General features: G+C 44.9%; 1 protein-coding gene across 4 annotated transcripts in view; it reads left to right on the top strand.

The window, feature by feature from the left end:
* Positions 1-14,909, top strand: part of PALD1 (phosphatase domain containing paladin 1) — a 194,170-nt gene that overhangs the window by 70,656 nt on the left and 108,605 nt on the right. For 2 of the 4 annotated variants that reach the window (XM_005281860.5, XM_005281862.4), the window contains exons 2-6: positions 6,123-6,317; positions 7,008-7,110; positions 8,151-8,330; positions 12,939-13,103; positions 13,902-14,062. In XM_005281860.5, coding sequence (XP_005281917.2) covers positions 6,123-6,317; positions 7,008-7,110; positions 8,151-8,330; positions 12,939-13,103; positions 13,902-14,062 — 804 coding nt within the window. Of the gene's footprint in view, positions 1-260; positions 444-515; positions 641-6,122; positions 6,318-7,007; positions 7,111-8,150; positions 8,331-12,938; positions 13,104-13,901; positions 14,063-14,909 lie in introns of those variants that run through there. The other 2 variants (XM_065551963.1, XM_065551962.1) reach the window with 2 other exon arrangements.

The raw sequence follows: 14,909 nt of genomic DNA, 5'->3' as shown, positions 1-14,909 counted from the left end.
AACTTGTTGCAGATTGTTCCTTGTCTTGTACCCTCTTAGGGTCTGATCCTGCTCCTTCTGAAGTCCTTGACAAAACTCCTATTGATTCAGTGGTGTAGGATCAGTCCCTGGAATTGTTTTCTTTCTTGTTTCAAGGCTTGGATCTGACTGTGTTTAATTGCAGTGTTGCTTGGTGGTGGTTTTTTTTTATTTTTTTTTTATTTTGGTACGTTGTGGAGAAACATTACTAGATGATTATTATTATTATTTATTTCTTGTAGCGTGCCTAAGTGGTATTTTACAAACATTGGAAGGCTGGATGCACCTCCACAGCAGTGTTGGAAACAATCCATGGATACAACTGCTGCACGTGAGCCTGTGTTTAAAGGCGCCTGAGATGCCGGCACACGGCTGCTATATTTTCAGTACACACAAATCTTCCAGTGATTAGCAATGATGGGACGGTAAAAGGAAATGCTAATATTTTACCAAACTCTAATTAAACTTTTGTGCATTTTCTTTCATCTGTCAAGACTGCCTGTGGGGCAAGTCCAGGGGAGGAGAATGTGCATGGCTGGAGAGGCTGGATTGGATTAGTAGAGGCCTTCTGAACAGGCTTTGACGAATCGGAGGATATGCACTACTTGCGTGGAGGCTGCCAGTAAGTCTGCAAAGCAGCCACTAGGCAATTCCTAGAGGAGCGTAACCAGTAAAAATCTGCCTCCTCCCCACCCTCCTTGAAGAGAGCAATGCCACGTGAATGCGAGCAGTCAGCTAGCTGGATGTCATCTTCCCACTCCACACATATTCCAAATGTAGGCTGGAGCAAGAAAAATTGGCATTCCTTGAGCAGAATGGAATAATCCCTAAGTCAAACAACAGTTGCACAATGTTTGCTTCAGATATACATCAAGATTTCCCAAAGAGACCAGAATTAATCTGAAGTAGTTAACAATCAAAACACCACCTGTTATTTAAGCACCAAATCCATGTAAACAGCAGCCAAGACCACTTCAGATTACTTAACCACAGTATCCAGAGTAGACAGTATTTATATTTGCATAATACTTAGTCACTAGCATCTACAAAGTCACAAATGCCAGGTGTAATCAGGGCAGCTGGGGTAGCAGTTGACCCAATCTGTTAGCAGGTGTTGAAATCCTTCAGGGAATGGCTGACTGACTTCCGCTAATTTATTGTGGAAGGTTTGGCTTGTTATTGCCATCCTGAATGTAAGCAAGATGGAGTGGTTATAGAATAGAGGAACCTAGGATTTGAGACGGAGGAGTCTATAGGGAAGCCTTACGAACAGCCAAGCTTATAAATAAAGGCAAACCCCAGAGAGGGGAATGTTTGCATGAAATGCAATCCATATAGACTCTCTGGAACAGCTAGGGAGCTGCACCCGCTTAGGCCTTAGTTTACTTATCTCTCTCTATTCCATGCAGAATATAGGGCCTTCAACTTTGCCTCCCATCTTTGACAGTTTCTTGCTGCTTTCTTAGCTTCTTGTTGTCATTTTGATAGCGTTCAGTTCCACTTCTATTGTGCGCTTCCATCTACCTCATCACATCTTGGCCTGGGGATTCCAGTCCAATGCCTGCGTAATTATGTTATTTGGGTTTTTCCTCCATGTATCTCCTAGCCTTCTCCATTTTCACTCTGTAATTTCCAATCCTATCTGTTTTGTTTTCCTCCAGAGTTCCTTTTTTTGTGAACTTTTTTCCTGATCATCTGATATTGAGAATTTGTCTAAGGCAGTTGTTTATGAAAACATGGAGTCTAGGTAGTAAGGTCTTAATAAGTCTCCGTGTTTCATATATTAAGACTGATGTTTACAATGGTGTTAAATATTCAAAGTTCAGTTTGGAGGACAACATTTGTTTCTCTAGATTGGCTTTAGAGTTAGGCAGGCATGTCTGGCTTTCACTATTCTAGCTTTAATGCCTTCGTCTGTTCCTCCTGTTGTACTTACAATGCTGCCAAGATGGGAAATATCTGACCTCTTCCGTGTCAGTCCTAGAAAGTGTTATTGGCGTTTCTTGTGTGCTAATTCTCATGGTTTTAGTTTTCTCAGTCAGTCTTGATTTTCAACCTTACTAATTATGCATAGGCCTGGATATATTTATTTTGGCTTGCATGTCTCTGTGGGTATAGGATAGCAAGTTCATGTCATCCGCTAAGTTAAGGTCTTTTAACTTCTGTGTGAAAGTCCATTGTATGCACCTTGGTTGTTTTGTGATCTTTCTCATTACCAAGTCTGCTATCAGTAAAATGATTATCTGTGACATAAGATATCCTTGTTTGACACCAGTTAGTAACCTGGAATGGCTTAGTCACTTCACTGTTGTATATTACTTGGCTTGTTATATTTTCATAGATGCTCTGAATGATGTTCACAAATTTCTGTTCTAAACTGTTTTATTCACTGTATCAAAGGCTTTTTGGAAACCTATTAAATTCATGTAAAGTTGTGATTGCCATTCGATCAACAGTTCTGTGATGAGACGTAGAGTTATTTGATCTATACATGATTTCTCCTGTCTGAACCCTACCTGTTCTTGTCATAACCTTGAACCTACTGCTTTCTTTATTCTGTCTAGAATGATGCATGTAAAAACCTTACTTGGGATACACAGCAATTGAATATCCCTTAGTTTTTGAACTGACTGATATCTCCTTTCTTTTCGTTATATGACCCTTTTCCAACTCCTTTAGCATTTTTTCTTCTTCTTCCCCCCCCCCCCATATCTTTTGTAAGATGCCCATCAAAATGTCTATTGTGCTTTTCAAGTCTGCCTTAAGAACCTCTGTTGGGATCTTATCTGGACCTGGTGCCTTTCCACTTTTTAATCATGCTTATACCAAGGGGAAAATAGTGTTCCTTGCCTTTAACTTCCGCTGTCTTGAATTTGGATGAGAGACTGCTATATCCCTGACATTTTATTTACTGTCAGAAGTGAAAGTCACGCTGGCTGAAGTATTAGGCATGAAAATAAATGCTTGATTGGGGCTGGGGAGGCAGAATGGAGTTCTTAGCTCCAGGGAAACTAAGTCAGATGGAGGCTTAAAACGTCTTTACTAAAAAAGCAACATTACCTAACTACAGGTGAGGAAGGTGGTTCAATCTATATCCGCCACAATCAATATTCAGTGAACTCAGTCACGTTTTTTAAAAAACCTGAACATTTATGTTAGGAGGCAGAATTACCATATTAGCTAGGCATCTTAACATAAAATAAAGAAACCAGGGCAGAAACTTTAATCAAACTTGGAAATGAGGTGAGAGGCTTAGAAAAAAAGTCACTTGGACATTCAAAATAAATATTTATTAATAAAAACAACAAGGAGTCTGGTTTATTATTATTATTTATTAATATTTACTCTTTAAAGCATCTTCAGTCTGGGGCAGGGACCTTGTCTGTAGAGTAATTAACACACTGTTTGGCACTGTACAAATAAACAATAATGCTAATCTTCCTTCTCCAAGGCAGAAGGCGCTGGGAGTACTTTGTGCTTTTTGCTACTGGGAAAGCCTCATATCATGTAATGGTGCCACCTGCTGGCTGATATGAGTGACATAAACTTAGATGTTGAAGACTATATGACAGTGGATCCTTGGTAGTTATTGTCATATTCTGTTCACCTCGCCCTCCCTCCCCCAATCTTAAAGCAAAATGTCCCTCTGGTAGGTTGTCTTGGTAGAATGGAGTTTAAAGGTGCATATTTTCCCTCACCAGATGTCCCTATGTTAACAGGTAGACTAAGGGAGTTCCCTACATCTGCTTCTAGCTAGGGGGATTCATAACAATATGAGTGAAGAGTTTTATATGAAGGGGGAGCAAATGAGAACCTCGGGAAGGGGCTGATTTGATCTGAAATGCACCTCTTTCCCCCATCACAGTTCCCATAACTTAACCAGGTTGAGGTGGGGTGCAGGAGTTCTGCTGGAGTATTGCCCGATGGCAGCCGTGTAGGATCGGTGCTTCCTAGTACTGAAAAGTAACCGTCCATGAGAAAATAAAAGGAAAAAGTATAGGCATCCAACCTTTCTGTAAGACCCACTGCTAAAGCACAACTATCTTCAGAGCTAGAATGTTTTCCTTATGGTCTGAGAGCCAGTGACAGCCAGCAGGGAGCGACTGAAGCATTTGTCCCCGCTCTTCCAGCCCAGTTCCTCAGCTGGAATACAATCTGAGCCTTTGTAGCATGTCCCTTGGATCCTGTACAGCTCTCCCTGCAGCTTCCTCATATCCCTTGAAATTAGTCTGAGAGGTCAGTATTTCTATCTAGGAAAAACTGTTTTCACTTTCCTCTTGCATATTAATTTCCAGCCTCCATCACCATTAGTTCAGTCTCATGCTCTATTTAGTTATCACTGGAGAGAAGCTCATGTGTTTGTCTGCTGTGTTACTCCCAGGTGGTGACTGAACTCAGTTCATCCCATCCTTCCTTCCCCCAACTCCTTTGAACTATTTTTAAAAATGAGGTGAAAACCAAGAGGAGCAATGTGACTGCTGGGACAACTGAACTGAATACTAAGGACTGAGTAAGAGGCCAGGCCCTATTCTGTGTCGTATCCCTTTTTCTAAAGTTAAAAGGGTCTTGCTGTGAGGGAGATCTCTCATTCCCCTCCAGAACTTTAGTGGGAACATCAGCAATACTTAGAGTGCCGTTCAGTACGTCTACACTGCAATTAGACACCCATGACTGGCCTGTACCAACTGACTTGGGCTCCTGGGACTTGAGCTAAAGGACTGGTCTCTAGGACCCTGCAAGGCATGAAGGTCCCAGAGCTTGGGCCGCAGACCAGGTTGGAATGTCTACACTGTAATGAAACAGCCCCTTAGCCCGAGGCCCGTGAGCCCGAGTCAGCTGGCCTGGGCCAGCCACAGGTATCTAATTGCAGTGTAGACATAACCTTCCATCAGTAGCTTTCAAAGCCTGGTACAAAAGGGAAAGCAGATGGAGAAAGTGAGGCACACAGAAGCTGTGTTTTGCCCAAAGCCACTATATACTTCTAAACAGTGAGTGACAGCCTGGGGCAGTGAATCTTCAAACCTGGGTTGGCTGACTTGGGCTTGCAGAGCTCATGCTACAAACAGCTGTGCAGATGTCACAACTCGGGCTGGAGCTTGAGCTCTGAAGCCCACCCCTGCCCCGGGCTTTCAGAAAGGGGGGCTGGGTTTCAGAGCCCTAGCTGTCATGACTACACAGATATTTTTAGTGCAGTAACACAAGCCCTGCCTGCCCAAGCCTGTTGACCTAGGCTCTGAGACTCACTGCCCCAGGTTGCAGTTCACTGTGTAGACGTACCCTCTATAACTCAGTGGCAGAGCGAGGCGTAGCGCCTAGGTCTGCTGGGACAGCATGGGAGACTGCAGTGGCACGTGCTTATGTGTTCCTTGAACTGGAGGGACAGAGACCCCACTTTAAACCATGAGAGGGGAGTTCAGCCTACCTTTAAACAGCAAGATAGCTTAGCATTTATGACCAAGGGGACCATATGTGTCCATATCCTGAAATGCCAGATTAATTCCATATATTCTTTGGAGGCCATTATTACTTCTTTGCAATTTTATTTTATGTTTTGAAAATTGGGAATAGAGGAGTCAAACCTCCTGGGTTCAGTTTCATGTGGATCACTCACCAATGAAACATGGGGATGTGTGTGTTTTGGTTGTCTGTCTGATGCCTGGTCAGAGTCCCCACAGGCTGACATGCACCTGCTGCTCAGGAGAGGCTGTAGTCCTGCAGTAGCAGGGTTGGATTGCGGGATGGCCAGCCCCATGTTTGTTTGTGTGACCTGGGTGTTGGCTGTGAGAGCTGAAGGGTATAACTGAGGTGCATTGGCAGAGTGGTGTGTGTGTGAACGGAGGTGGAATCTGCCCAGGCAGCTGCCCACACTCTGTCTGGCTCTACCCACACTTTTATGAGCATTAAAACGAACCAATTATGCGTAACCTTTAAAGGGGGAGACATGGTCTGTACAGTGTCAGATCTGAGCCTGTTTAAGTGTAGGATCTGGTAATTCTGCAGTGATGTTTGGTTGGTGTTAAGTCCTCTTTAGATCAGCCCTAATGTTTTGTCTCCTTGTTTCTCCTCCCTTTCCTACTGCCTGTTCTCCTGGCTGTTTTATGAAGCTGCCTGTGGATTATGGGTACAACTGCCAGCACAGCTCAGCAAACAGTCTCAGCAGCTACGTTTGAGAACGTTCACGGCAACGGGACCATGGAGGACCGCCACTCGCTTAGCATCCACTCCTGCCAGACGGTTGGCCTCCACAACAACAAAGCCAAGTCCATCATCACCAACAAGGTGGCACCTGTTGTCATCACGTGAGTAGCTTCAGGCTGGAGTGCCTCTGTAAATCATGTAACCATCCGGAGTTTCCCCTTTGCTAATGTTCTAGGAACATTGCCCTACTGGTTTTGTTGAAGACTGGGGATTCTCCTCCTTTCGTCCCCTCAACCTTCCCAGCTCTCTGTGCTGAGAGACCTTCCCACAATTAATTTCCTGAGGAGAAGCAGTGAGTTCTACAGCCTCCCTCTGCCTCCTGCTTCCCCTGCGGGAACAGCCTTCAGGAGACGCAGGTTCTCTTTTTCCTCCCCTTCTCCTGCATCCCCAGATGAGCAGACTATTTGGTGGGTGCAGGATTCAGAACCATTCTTTTCCCCGACCCCACTTTCTCCACCCTGTCCCATAGGAGCAACCTGGCTCTGGCTTGTCGAAGCCTCTGCCAGTTATCTCTGTGCTGCCAGCAACTGTTCTGCCCCACAGCCTGTGTAGCATATCTGTGGTGGTGATTACCATGTATAACACACAATTTAGTTTTGGTCACATGATAAAATTTCAACCAGTGGTTGTAGTTATAGACAATATATCGTACTAGAGGGACGGGTGGCTTTTTTCATAGCATGTGTCCCTGAGCTTCAATCCCTTGACCTTCTTGGTCAATGATCCCCATGCTGACTGGAGAAAAAGCCTTTGTCTTAAATGCTGTATGTTTTTGCGTGTGGCTTTCACAGCTACAACTGCAAAGAGGAATTTCAGATTCATGACGACCTGCTGAAGGCCAACTACACAGTGGGGCGGATTTCAGAGACCACGTTGGAACACTACCTTGTACAGGTAAAGGCTGCTAACCCTGTTCTGCCATGAGCATGCTTTGTCACAGTGTATCTAGAGCAAGCAAGTCATATTACCCGAGGTGAAAATTATACTGTGCATTTTATGAGCTAAGGGAAGGGTAACACAGCTGTGCAAATGCCACGGGATTCATTTCACAAACCCTGCAAGCATTGTTATCGGGGGCTGGGAGTGAGGTTTCCTTAGAGGCTTTGGATCACCTAATTTGATCCCAGAAAGGGGTCCCTGTGCTTGTGGAGATGGAGGTGAGTAGCTGTTTGGGGATGGGGGAGGAAAGGGGAGAGAGGGAGAGAGAGGCAGCTGATGTTAGTGTACTGTGTTATGTGAACAGTTTCACCCCAGGCAGCTTTGCTGTCTCTCTGAACAGGCAGGCTGATGTTTACAAACATGTGGAAACCTTCATTTCTAGGCTGTGTTCATGTGGGGTCTAAGTAGGGTGACCAGACAGCAAATGTGAAAAATCGGGACAGGGAGTGGGGGGGGGGGGGGGTAATAGAAACCTATATAAGAAAAAGACCCCAAAATCAGGACTGTCCCTATAAAATTGGGACATCTGGTCACCCTCGGTCTAAGCTTCATATGGGTATTTCACTCCGCTTTGAAATGGAATCAGACCTGCTGCTTCAGTGTATAAACTAATCACCTTCAGGGGAAAGACCTGAAGAAATTTTTCTTCATTGCACATTTGGTAAGTGGGGAATTCTGAAGTTGTTTTGCATTTCTTAGAATGAGCAGCCCCTATGAGGTGGTAAGACACTGTTTCTGCTTGCTGGAACTCTGCTTTCCGATTCTGCTATGTGCTTGTGATCAGGGATGATGGGGATATGGGGATATTGAACATAGGTCTAGGAAGAGTTTCTTTTGAGTGAAGTGGTTGAAATACACTCCTTGGTCATCTCTTGCCCCTCTCCCTTCCTGCTGAATTAGAATATGCTCAGTTCTAGGTAGATGCATAGTTTTATACAAAATGCTTGTTGTTACACCCTCAAATTGTTGTCTTTTCTCCACCACTTATTTTGCAGGGGAAATATTTTATGGTCAGAGATGTATACAGTAAATTAGATGTCTTGAACACTACAGGCAGTTGTGGAGCTCCAAATTTCCGACAGGCCAAAGGAGGGTACGAAGTGTTTGGAATGGGACAGCCCAGTCTCAATGGATTCAAGCAGGTGCTGCAGAAACTCCAGAACGATGGGCACAAGGTAGGGGTGTGTGTGTGTGTGTGTGTGTGTGTGCAAGAAAACTAAATGCACAACTATCTAGGTGATAAAAATTACAATGTTCCATATTACATGAGCTATTCGCCTCTTAATGTGCATACATACTCCCATCCATCAATGAGAATGGGAGTTACAAAATTTATTCCCAGGTCCAACTGAACCTTTGTTGAGGGAACTCAGATGCACTGAAAAGCTGTTTAGAAATGCAAACGGATGGACATCATACCAAATGGACTGAAGGTGAAAAATCCATTGCTATCTACATACTGCACAGACCACAGTGAGAGATTATGCCATACATTAACAAAGAAACTGAGGAACCACCTGATCAGCATCCTATACAGCAAACAGAAAAACATCAAGAAAGAGCTCTCCAACCTGGAGACTTTCATAAATAACCAACCCTCCACACAAATGGACTTTACTAAAATAAGACAGGAGATCTACATTACACACTTCACCTCTCTACAAAGGAAAAATGGACCGTAAGCTGTCTAAAATCCTACCTGCCACATGGGGCCACAACAGGGGTACCCCTAACTCACCCAGCAATATCGTCAATTTATCCAGCTACACACTCAACCCAGCAGAAGAGTCTGTCCTATCTCGGGGACTCTCCTTTTGCCCCAGCACCCCCACGAACATGATACAGTTCTGCGGTGATCTGGAAGCCTACTTTCGCCGCCTCCGACTCAAAGAATACTTTCAAGATAACACTGAACAGCGCACTGATACACAGATACCCTCCCACCAACAACACAGGAAGAAGAACTCCACATGGACTCCTCCTGAGGGTCGAAATGACAGTCTGGACCTATACATAGAATGCTTCCGCCGACGTGCACAGGCAGAAATTGTGGAAAAACAACATTGCTTGCCTCATAACCTAAGTCGTGCAGAACGCAATGCCATCCACAGCCTCAGAAACCACCCTGACATTATCATCAAAGAGGCTGATAAAGGAGGTGCTGTTGTCATCATGAACAGGTCTGACTACCAGAAGGAGGCTGCCAGACAACTCTCCAATACCAAATTCTACAGGCCACTTTCCTCAGATCCCACTGAGGAATACACTAAGAAACTGCACCATCTACTCAGGACACTCCCTACACTAAGACAGGAACAAATCAACATACCCTTAGAGCCCCGACCGGGGTTATTCTATCTACTACCTAAGATCCACAAACCTGGAAATCCTGGACGCCCCATCATCTCGGGCATTGGCACTCTCACTGAAGGACTGTCTGGATATGTGGACTCCCTACTCAGACCCTACGCCACCAGCACTCCCAGCTATCTCCGTGACACCACAGATTTCCTGAGAAAACTACAATGCATTGGTGACCTCCCAGAAAACACCATCCTAGCCACCATGGATGTAGAGGCTCTCTACACAAACATCCCACACACGGATGGAATACAAGCTGTCAGGAACAGTATCCCTGATGATGACATAGCACAACTTATTGCTGAGCTCTGTGACTTTATCCTCACACACAATTATTTCAAATTTGGTGACAATATATACCTCCAGACCAGTGGCACCGCTATGGGCACCCGCATGCCCCACAATATGCCAACATTTTTATGGCTGACCTGGAACAACGCTTCCTCAGCTCTTGTCCACTCATGCCCCTTCTTTACCTACGCTATATTGATGACATCTTCATCATCTGGACCCATGGGAAGGAGACCCTGGAAGAATTCCACCATGATTTCAACAGCTTCCACCCCACCATCAATCTCAGCCTGGACTAATCTACACGGGAGGTCCACTTCCTAGACACTACCGTACAAATAAGCGATGGCCACATTAACACCACCCTATACCGAAAACCCACCGACCGCTACGCCTACCTTCATGCCTCCAGCTTCACACCACACGATCCATCGTCTACAGCCAAGCACTGAGGTACAATCGCATCTGCTCCAACCCCTCAGACAGAGACCAACACCTACAAGATCTTCACCAAGCATTCTCAAAACTACGATACCCACACAAGGAAATAAAGAAACAAATCAACAGAGCTAGACGTGTACCCAGAAGCCTCCTGCTACAAGACAGGCCCAGAAGAGAAACCAACAGAACTCCACTGGCCATCACCTACAGTACTCAGCTTAAACCTCTCCAACGCATCATCAGTGATCTACAACCCATCCTGGACAATGATCCCTCACTTTCATAGACCTTGGGAGGCAGGCCAGTCCTCGCCCACAGACAACCTGCCAACCTTAAGCATATTCTCACCAGCAACCACGCACCGCACCATAACAACTCTAACTCAGGAACCAACCCATGCAACAAACCTCGATGCCAACTCTGCCCACATATCTACACCAGCAACATCATCACAGGACCTAACCAGATCAGCTACAACATCACCGGCTCATTCACCTGCACGTCCACCAATGTTATATATGCCATCATATGCCAGCAATGCCCCTCTGCTATGTACATTGGCCAAACTGGACAGTCACTACGCAAGAGGATAAATGGACACAAGTCAGATATCAGGAATGGCAATATACAAAAACCTGTAGGAGAACACTTCAACCTCCCTGGCCACACAATAGCGGATGTAAAGGTAGCCATCTTACAGCAAAAAAACTTCAGGACCAGACTCTAAAGAAACTGCTGAGCTCCAGTTCATTTGCAAATTTGACACCATCAGATCAGTATTAAACAAAGACTGTGAATGGCTATCCAACTACAGAAGTAGTTTCTCCTCCCTTGGTGTTCACACCTCAACTGCTAGCAGAGCACCTCACCCTCCCTGATTGAACTAACCTTGTTCTCTCCATACCGATTTATACCTGCCTCTGGAGATTTCCATTACTTGTATTTGAAGAAGTGAGGTTCTTACCCACGAAAGCTTATGCTCCCAATACTTCTGTTGGTCTCAAAGGTGCCACAGGACCCTCTGTTGCTGTTTAGAATGTAATCCTCAAATGGTTTAAAAGCCCTGTGAAGCATGAATAATGATTTTGCCTAGAGCAGGGGTTCTCAAACTGGGGGTCATAAGATGGTTACATGGGGGCAGCAAGCTGTCAGCTCCAGAGGGCTGACAGCTCCAAGTCCCCATTAAATTAACCCCCCTTGTTTTTAATTGATAAGGGGGGGGGTTGCACTCAAAGGCTTGCTGTGTGAAAGGGGTCACCAATACAAAAAGTTTGAAAACCGCTGGCCTAGAGTGAAAAAAATTCATTGCTATGAGTTTTTTACTGTATTTCTTAATGTGGCTCTTGTGGAGAGGAGTGTGACAGGGTCCCTGGGGTGCAGTCTGGACTGTGGGGCCACTCACCCCAGGTTGGTGGGACAGAGGGCTATCCCTCACTCTGTGATCCCGTTGGCAAGCTACAAACCTCTGTCAGGTACTGCACTTACACAGACATCCACAGGCAGGGACACACTCAACTGAGTTATATCAATGCTTGTCCTAGCCACTCTTGAGTGTGAGTTAAACTGTTTGAATTGTTTGGATGTAATGGCTCCTTTTAGAGTTCTGCCGCTCCTGATTTTCATTGACCTATTGGGCCTGTGGGTAACTGTGGACAGTATGAAGTGAAAAGAACTGTACAGTCTCCACAGGCTGCTGATGTTGTGAGTACACTGTAGCTATGAATTAAGTCAAAATACAAACCGCTCATTGCTGGTCAATTCTAGTTTTAAACAAAAGCCTGTTGGTGTGTGATCTAACTACTTCCAGACAGCAGTGGGCGGGACCTAGGAATCTCACTCTGTGCACTGGTGGATGGGGAATCCTAGAAGTGTAATGCTCCTGTGGAAGTTATTAGCTGCAGTCCCCCTGTGGAATAATACCCCCGTTAGTAGCATTAGCCTTGAAAGAAGCCATTCTGCTCGCTTGGATGTGGATGGAAGTAGAGTGATGCTCTGGTGGTGTTGCCCCTTACTGATTTAGTTTTAATCCCTCTTATTCCCCTTTTACTGAGATGGGTAGCTGAGAAGCACTGTCCGTGGCAATGAGAGTGGCATGAAAGAGAAGGTTTGCCTTCTGCAATTCACACCAGTCATAAAAAGGTTCTGCCTTAAGAGCTGTGACTGAAATAATTACCTACAAAAATAAGGCAGCCTTCCAAAATGTTATGCCCCTCACTCATCCAGGACAAATACTTGATGATGATTAATATTATCATCTTCATCATGGCACCAGGATGTAAGTAATGCAAATATTAGTGAATTTTCATGACATCTTTTTAAGGCTGTCATAAGCACATGTGGTGACAGGATTAAAACTCAAGGTCTTAAGTTCCTCCGAACACACACAACAAATAATGAAAAATAACAATCCTGTCTCTTTAACATCTTCCCTGCACCATCCCAGTGTTGGACACTGAGACCTTCACTCCCCCAGCTTGACTGGGGAAAAAATTGCACAGCAGTATCTATCTTTCTAGGTTAATATATCTTGCCTGCCACAATATGCTTCACAAGCTTTTAAAAAACAGAATAACAGTCTCTCTAGTCTAGTCTCCTCCCTCTAGATGCTGAGCTCAGCTAGGCATTCATCAACCATTCACAAAGTTGGAGCGGTGGAGGATGCTGGCTGGCATGTACCTGTGTCTTTGCAGGAGTGCATCTTCTTCTGTGTTCGTGAGGAGCCTGTTCTATTTCTACGCATGGAAAATGACTTTGTGCCCTACACGCCAAGAGGAAAGGAGAACTTGCATGAAAACCTGCACAGCCTGCAGAGAGGGGTCAAAGTGGACAACATGGAGCTTGCAATTCGGAAAGAGGTGATTGGGAGCCATAAGGAAGCTGTTCCACTGTATGAAATAGTGGGGCATGGGATGTCTGTCGGTTTGGGTTTGGGGACTGGGGTGAACTGAGGTGTGCGTTTGGCAGAGGATGGGGACAATTGATTGGAACCATCTGATAATTCTGATACACTGTATTGTGGAGGAATTTTTCACTGTCCAGTGGGAAGTGACCCTTGGGAGGGGCCATGATTTTATATATAAACCCATATACATATAAAAATCATTTCTCAGCTTTACTTGGTGACTTTTAATGGCCAAGAAATAGAGGCTAAAACCTCACAGAATCTTACATTGCACTTTGTTCCTGACCTAAAGAATCCCTGCTCTGGACCCTCACCCAGCTTTGCAAGTAAACCAAAGTCCTGAACCACAAGCATTCATGCTATTCTACCTTCGAACACCTGCACAGCTCTGCCATTGGGTCTCCACCTAGACCTGCAGCTGCTCTCATGCCTGCTACATCCGTTCTAGGTCTGCACACACTTTTACCAATTCACCTCAATCCTTGTGTGCAACATCCTCCTTCCTGTTCCAGTCCTGAGCCTCTTGTGAGCGGGCACTGCCCGTTGTGCCAGATTGTGTAGCATGAACAAACTTCTAGTGACCAATATGTTGAGTCCAATCAAGTTGTATGTTTCCTTTGTCTAAAACAGCAAATGCTGTATATAAGAGCTGCAATTCCCATGTGCTGCTGTGTTGGTGGAATTGAAAATGGGAATCACACAGTAAAGCAGTTTGTTTTAAACATGGTTTTGTTGCATTTGTTTATTGAAGATACATGATTTTGCTCAGCTGAGTGAGAACACATACTACATCTATAATGACATTGAACACTTCAAAGATGAGCCACACTCCGTGACCATCCAGCGTGAAGAGGATATCCATGTGATGGAGGAGGTGTACAAGAGGCCTGTCTTCCTGCTGCCATCTTACAGGTAATCCACAGACACATACAACATTCCTTGCCTTTAAATCACCCACATAGTTTGGCAGCCTCCTCTTTTTCTTTTCTGCTCTTTCTTTTCTCTTCCTCTGCATGTTTATTCAAAACAGAGTTTTATTTATGCCATGCCGGGGGAACCAATCAAATATTCAATCTTATCAATATTTTTCCTAAAGTCCCAGAACTGTAACATAGACCTTGTGTTCTCATAAATGTACTTCTGGGTCATGCTCCCAATCTCCCAGAGGTCACAGATTCTGTAGTTTCAACATGTATACTTGGTCTCTGGTTAGAGGAAAGGAAGGAAGAGCCCTTCAGTCCAGCTGGAGAGCAACACTGATGGGAAGTTCTGTCCAGTCCACCCTATTGGAAGAATGGAAACAGTTATGCAGCCTCACGGCTGAGAGGTGTGAAGGGAGGAAAGGAGACTCACAGAACTCCCATCATGGATGTGCATTTCTCCTTCCTCCATAAAACCAGGCTGTTCTCCACCCAAAGGATGAATGGCAAAAGCACTCTACTTTTATAACCATGAAAGATGCCCCAAAACATGTTGATAATCCTCTTCTAAATTTAGAAACGCAGTGACAGTTACTGAATGCATAACTGTTTTTAGAGTCGTTCTTTTTACATCATTCTTCTTTTAAGTGAGGCCCTCACACACATCAGAAGGCAGCATTTCCAGTTGTCTATGCCCTAGAAATTAGGGGGGAGGGATAGCTCAGTGGTTTGAGCATTGGCCTGCTAAACTCAGGGTTGTGAGTTCAGTCCTTGAGGGATCTGGGGCAAAAATCAGTACTTGGTCCTGCTAGTGAAGGCAGGGGGCTGGACTCCATGAG

The sequence above is a fragment of the Chrysemys picta genome, chromosome 7, assembly GCF_011386835.1.
Source record: "Chrysemys picta bellii isolate R12L10 chromosome 7, ASM1138683v2, whole genome shotgun sequence".
NCBI lineage: Eukaryota > Metazoa > Chordata > Testudines > Emydidae > Chrysemys > Chrysemys picta.
This window is presented reverse-complemented; position numbering and strand designations above follow the sequence as displayed.